The sequence below is a fragment of the Parasteatoda tepidariorum genome, chromosome 7 (genome assembly GCF_043381705.1).
Source record: "Parasteatoda tepidariorum isolate YZ-2023 chromosome 7, CAS_Ptep_4.0, whole genome shotgun sequence".
Classification (NCBI taxonomy): Eukaryota; Metazoa; Arthropoda; class Arachnida; order Araneae; family Theridiidae; genus Parasteatoda; species Parasteatoda tepidariorum.
This window is the reverse complement of record NC_092210.1, coordinates 43112241-43119074: the sequence shown is the minus strand read 5'-3', so window position 1 is coordinate 43119074 and position 6834 is coordinate 43112241. Positions and strand designations below refer to the sequence as shown.

The 6834-nt window shown below is 32.2% G+C and overlaps 1 protein-coding gene across 3 annotated transcripts in view; it reads right to left on the bottom strand.

The window, feature by feature from the left end:
• LOC107455883 (uncharacterized protein CG3556) overlaps positions 1 to 6834 on the bottom strand; it is a 33799-nt gene that overhangs the window by 11992 nt on the left and 14973 nt on the right. Inside the window, exons 5-7 of one of the 3 annotated variants that reach the window (XM_016073603.3) lie at positions 5952 to 6196; positions 4295 to 4455; positions 397 to 592 (exon numbers count right to left, since the gene is read on the bottom strand). In XM_016073603.3, coding sequence (XP_015929089.2) covers positions 397 to 592; positions 4295 to 4455; positions 5952 to 6196 — 602 coding nt within the window. The remainder of the gene's footprint in view (positions 1 to 396; positions 593 to 4294; positions 4456 to 5951; positions 6197 to 6834) is intronic. The other 2 variants (XM_016073605.3, XM_071183347.1) reach the window with 2 other exon arrangements.

Below are 6834 nucleotides of genomic sequence, written 5' to 3'. Positions count from 1 at the left end.
ATTGAGTTTATATATATATATATATATATATATATGAACTCAACACAATATTGATCCTCTGAATTGGATTCGAAATTATGAAAAAGGAAAGGTAAACTTTATTGTGCCATATATAATAATAATATAAAATTTATGAAATAAAACAGCTTCTGTTTTCAAGGAAATTTCAGTTTCATAACAAAAAAATTATTCTGGAGCATGAGAGTAGGTATGAGAAGCATTCGAAAAGCAAAGCCACCTAGTATGTAACTAATATAAAAGTTAGTAAATAAATAAAAATAATTTGAGACGGTAGTAGTAGTGTCCTTTTTAATAAGTTTAATATCACGTAACTATTATGGCAAGTGAGTAATCTATAAGAAAATAGGTTAATTTCTTTCAAAAATTGTATCTTACCATCCTCAATTAGTTTTGAGCAGTGTTTTCTACTTATATTGACCAAACTAGACATGCTAAGAACTGGAAGAATATAATAAGTGTTCATGAGTCCACCAAAAGATCCATCCTCTTCTTGCGAGCGAAGAATCTGTTTTATTGCTTTTTCTTCATCAAAGTTGTCATCGTCAGGTTCTGGTTCAGATGCAAACAAAGCCTGTAATGATGTACCAAAGGTTTTAGAAACTTTACATTCAGGATGTTCATTAAAGACCACCCATGAATTGTTTAATATTTCACATACAATCAAAGCTTAACCCCGATCCGGAGAATACTGTAGACTCTACGTGCGCGCACGTGACCTCTCAGCAAAAGAAAAAGAGGATTCAAAAAGGTAGGCTTGGTGGCGATCCATGGCAACACGTCGGAAAAATAGGCAAGGTATGCAGAAATAAATCCAGGGAAAACCCTGGTTGAAGTAGGTTGGACGGCGCGCGCAGAGCATCGACCTCACCAAGATCTAAAGATTCCCTGCCCCCAACCAGAAGGCCTCAAAGAATTTAGTGAAATCTTAAAATTAACAAAAGTAGTTACTCAGAAAATGGAATTTAGGAGTTTGAGAGCTCAAACATAATAGGCGAGGCATCAATTAAAAAAAAGAAAGGAAAAAAAAACATTGAAAAAGGGTAACAAACATATTGTGATGATGAAAAGTACCAGAATTTGTCCAAAGCATATAAAAACAGATACAATTTCACGTACAATGAAAAGTCTTTTGTAAGTCATAAATTTTCTCTAAATTTGATTTTTTATCCAATTAAAATATTCAAAAATGGATATTTTAAGGAGAGCGCGATGATAAGTTCTAATAAGGGACGCAGAAGAAATACTTCTATACAATAAAAAATGATGAAATCACAAGCCTTCTGAATACTACGCCGTGTGTGTCATTTAGTTTGTTCAAAATTTAATTTTTTTTTAAAACTAATGATATAGAAAAATTCTCACCTTGCCTTATAAGCAATTCCTATTAAAAAAGGGCACGCCTTTTTCAGAATTGACGTAAAAATTCTGAATATGCCTGTCGTCAAATTTTATTCTTCAGGTTTGTCTTTCTCTTAAAAAGCGGATATTATTTAATATCATCATCATCATTATTATTTTTTTTACAGTTTCCATTTTCCACAAAAATTTTCTCAAGCTAGGACTATGTTGATGTGCATTTGATTTAAAGTAAATGCGACAAAAATTCAAATGTAGTTAGCATTTAATTTATGATATTCTTTACAGAAAGCCAATTAGCTTGAACTAGGAATCAATTTTAGATGCGTCATATCAAAATCTTTCATGGATTTTCTGTCTAGTACATAATTTAGACATATTTATTTTATTTGTATTTAACTTTACAGAAAGTATTCATGCATAACTTCATAAATGCCTTAAATAATCAAACCGGTGGTAGCAGTTTAATTTTAAATTGTTTATTTTAAAATTATATACCTATGTTTTTTACATTGAAATTCTTTCTGTGGCTATTTTTTTTGTACTATTTGATGTATTATTTGATAATATAAATAATTGCAAAAATTACATCTTTCAGTTTTCTAGTTTTTTCCCAGAACTTTTGGTAAACAAACGAACAAAATATTTAAGCTTCTAAATATATCTACAGTAGAAACACACTTACTTTAACTATCAATTATATAGATTTAATTTTAATGATTATTTTTTTTGTTTGTTTTTATAACGCAAAACATTCTTCACTAAAAGTCTTATATTTTACAGGCAATTTTTTAAATCTATAATAACAAAAGCATTGTGGTAAAACTAAAAGTGTAAAACCATTTAGGCTTACAATTTTTTGATGAAAGAAAATTTTTATTAGTTAACATTGCCGAAAGATAAAAGTCAGCGTTAGCATGATTTATATTGTTGATTTTAAATCATGGACGATGAAACAATCCATTAGAACAACCTTTTCTTACGTCATAACAAACATTTTTTTTAAAGTTTCGTTTTGCCCAATGGGTTGCAAAGCTCTCAATGCTAGATTAAAAAGGAATGGTTGAATGATATAGTAGGTTTTAATCCCAGAGAAATAGTACATTGTTTCCACCCTAACCTTAGAGCATATAAAAATACCATGAGTTTTTTCTCAATGAGCAGTAAAATGGCAACACTCGCCCTGACGGTCTTAACGCCATGCTGCGGCGAAAACTTTAACAATTGGTTAGATTCACGAGTTTATCGATTTATTTTATTACTATTCAAACAATTTACTAATGTAAAATAAAGGGAGCATATAATATTACCATCCATACCATCCATAATATTACCAGTAGACCAATCATATAATATTAAGTTTTTATAAGGGTTCAGAATTGCTCCAGGTTGCAAAATCGTAGTTTTTATGAATACTATCATACATATTTCATCTTTAGTGCTTTTTATTTTTTGTTTAATAAATGGCCTTTACGAATAAGTCATATTTGTTTGTTTCTGAACATTTATTTGACAGATCTAGCATTATCCTTGATTTATGGACAAGTTGTTTACTGGTAATTTCTCTTGTGGCAGACGATAGTTAAATTGGTTTTTCTTTTGAGATTCCAAAAAAAAAAGTTTAACATTTATTGTAATTTTACTCTCCCTTTAATAACTCTATTATGTTCCGAAACATATTTATTATTGTCAGTGAGTATGTGGGTGACTATTTTGATCAGCCAGAGAAAGGACTGAGAATGCGTGGTATCAGTCCTCGCTAAACTATTCTATCGGTCTCGCTAAACTAAGTGCTCGACTTCACGCTCAGGTCATTTGGCTACCAAAACGGGGAAGCTATCCCCTCTGCGTAGAATAAACATTATAATGGCATGTCTTCGGATCATCCTCAAGAATGTTTCCCAGACCACCGCCTATAGCCCAATGATCAGCTCTAATGCTATGTTAATAAAGTACTACTACTATAAGATTCAAACCAGCTATTTTCTTGTTTATTTTGTTTCCTGGTTTGCAAATGTGAGCCATAAGATGGATGGACAGTAAGTTTAATAAAAATGAACTAAATATCTGTAATCTATGATAATAATTGTCAATAGTTTGAAACTAAGAAGAAAGAAGAAATTTTTTTAAAAGTTTCGACAAAATTTATATCCTTTAACCAAGTGAAAATTGTGATTTCCTTAATTTGTCGAAATGGTCTGCCAGAATATTCCTTAAGAAATGATTTTGTCAAAAACGAATATTTTTTTTCAGTGTCCTCAGTATCATTTCGTTCGGATGCCACAAGAATGTTTAAATTGTAGACCAGGGATGGCGAACCAATGGCACGCGTGCCCTAAATGGCACGAGACACAATATATTGAGCACGCCACCCATCACAAAGTTCACTATGAAGCATATTAACAATTAAATTTAAATTCACAATGAACAAACAAAAAAATAAACAATTTTTAACCAAATAATTAACAATTAATACCAAAAACAATTAATAAGCATAAAAAACAAGCTAACAACAAATAACCAGCAAAAAATTAACAGTAATGCTTGAACTAACATCTTACAATCTAATATAAGTTATTTGTCATCTAATCTGCAACAACAGAAGTCACAATGATGTTACTTTAAGCTGAATTACGCATATAACTGAGACATTGCAAAATGTATCATTTTTCAATAAATAAAGAGTTTTGAGTTGATAGTATTTAGTATTACTATTTTCCCAATAATCACGAAGTTAAAAACATTTAACGGCACGTCCATGGCCTCATTAAACAATTTTTTTCGAAAAAATGGCACGCTGGAGCATAAAGGTTCGCCACCCCTGTTGTAGACCCTCTGATTAGTCTTGCAAAAACTCTATTGTTATATGAATATAAATATTTTTGAAACATTTATAAAACAAACTGATGCGTTATACCTGCAAAACTAGGGCTGTTGTCTTGATGTTCTCAACAGTTCCATTTCTATATTGTTTCTTTTTTATTTCCAATGTATAGTCTGGTAATTCTTCACGGTTAAAACTGCTGTCAGGCTGAGCAGATGCGCAAGCTAATGCCATAATTATTATAGCTTGAGTGTCTGAAAGTATAACATAACCATTAAAAACCCTCGTTTACAGTTGACGAAAAACTATTATCCGTAATTTTAAACAGGAAGTTGTCAAAACCCATTTTATTTTTACAAGCTCATTTGAGAACACAGTTGTATCTTTTCAGTTTAGGCTTACTCACACTTAAATTGAATCGAAACCGGCATGAACACAACGAGTAAGCGATAACATTAAATTAAATTTTCTCCAGAAAGGATGTTTCTTTACTTGTTAGCTTAATAAGTTCAGTTTCGAAACGGTCCGGTTAGAGTTCTTTCTAGTATTCAGACCTGGCGAAATTTTTGGACCCAATATATCTCTAAATAAAACCATTTGGTCATCAAAATGGGCTACAGAGACATCTGCTTTGTATTGCAAAAATATCACTGATTCACACATACGAACAGAAAGAGAAAAAATACTTTATTATTTGAATTTGAAAAGCGTATAGAGTAGTTATCATGTAGTTGTTTTTATATATACAGTGCACTCCCGATTATCCGGGTTAATCACCGGGACAGGTCGCACGGACAATCGAAAAACACGGATAATCCGAAATCTCCCTTTTATTAAAGAAAAAATCCACATCTGTACAAAAAATATAAAATTACTGACATTTGCATGCTATATAACATCAAACTAGGAATTTTCCTTTAAACATTTGATGCTTAAAAAATGTGCAATGAGCCATATATCGATGCACATAGTTTACGAACAGCAGTAATGTTACCGTAATCAAATCCTCTCATATAATCTAATAACGTTTCCAAAGATTGTAGAGCAGCAGAATGAAAAATTGTATTTCCCTCATTTACTACATCTTCTACATCAGTTACTATCATCACTATTTGATTTAGCAAGTAACGAATATACTGTTCTCGTCCTCGATTTCTAGGGTCGGTGGTCTGATGGACCTTGTCTGACTTTGTCTGGCATTTGGAGGAGAAGCCACAACAACAATAACAAGTAACGATGTCTTCATCTGTCAAAAACTGGAAGCCAGGCTCACCCTTTGAAACCAATCTTCTAAATTTTCTTCATCAAGAATTTCGAAACTTTAGACTTATTTTGCTTGTTCGAGAATACTGTTATATTCTTCTTGAACATCTGAAGAAGATTGTTCATCGATGATCTTTCTCCACGATCGTGATAACGCAGACGATTTTAACTTTGACCATGCAGCTGATATTTCATATACAGCAATCCAATAACGGATATTATTTTCCAAAAATTTGGTAGCGTTATAAACTTAATGAATAAAATTTTTTTCATCTTGAAAACGTTTCTCTTTATATAATTTTTGTGTGACTCCGGAATGAGCACGGATAATCAAGAGTGTACTGTACGTAGTTATTATTAAAATTTTATGCACACTCAAAGGATTGACGCATAAATGATATTATCTTGATTTGAATATTTGTTGGGTATATTTATTACAGATTAATAAGGATAATTAAGCACTTGTCAAAAATGTATCAAACATTACCTGTTCTGTCCTCTGCTTTATGGAATGCAGCTAGTAACTTTTCAATATCATTTAAGGTGATAAAATCTTGGGCATTACACAGTGCTAGTATTGCGTACGGATTTGCTACCCTGTTAGCATCCACACGTTTCCTTAGCTGCCCGATCAAATCAACCATATAGAATTTCCAAGGATTCATACACAATGCTAGAAAACTATTGACATAAGTCGCAAGTTCAGATGTCTTGATATCTTCCATATTTCTTCTAAGAAAAAATACTACGCTTAATACCATTCTATTAATTTAAAATATCGTCTATAACAATGGTACTAAATTTACCATTATGACATATATACAGAAATAGTAATTGTTGCATAAGGGAAAATTGTACCACCACCTTACCAACTCATTCATTCTATTTTGAACAAAAAATATTGCAACTATTAAAAAAACGACACAATTTGTATATATATATAAACTGCTGTTTGTAGAAAATGCAACACCATGAAAGAATCATCAGAATCAAATGAAATTTAATGCAGAAACGACTTGTACTGATACAAATAAATGATGAAATTTTCAAAACAAAAGAAACAAATTAAGCGTCCGAAATCAGTATTTGGTGCAGCCACCACGCGCTGCAATAAGTGCTGCTATACGACGTGGCATGGAGTCAAACAGATGTTGAATATCTGCTTGAGGAAGAGAATTCCATATCGCTTGTATGCGCAACCAAAGTTCGTCTTTGGAAACTGCAGGACGCGGATCACGAGTGAGACGCCGACCAACCATATCCCACACGTGCTCAATAGGCGACATATCCGGCGAATAAGCAGGCCAAGGAAGAAGTTGCATGCGTTGTGCTGAACAGAAGTCTCTAACAGTCCGCGCAACATGTGGGCG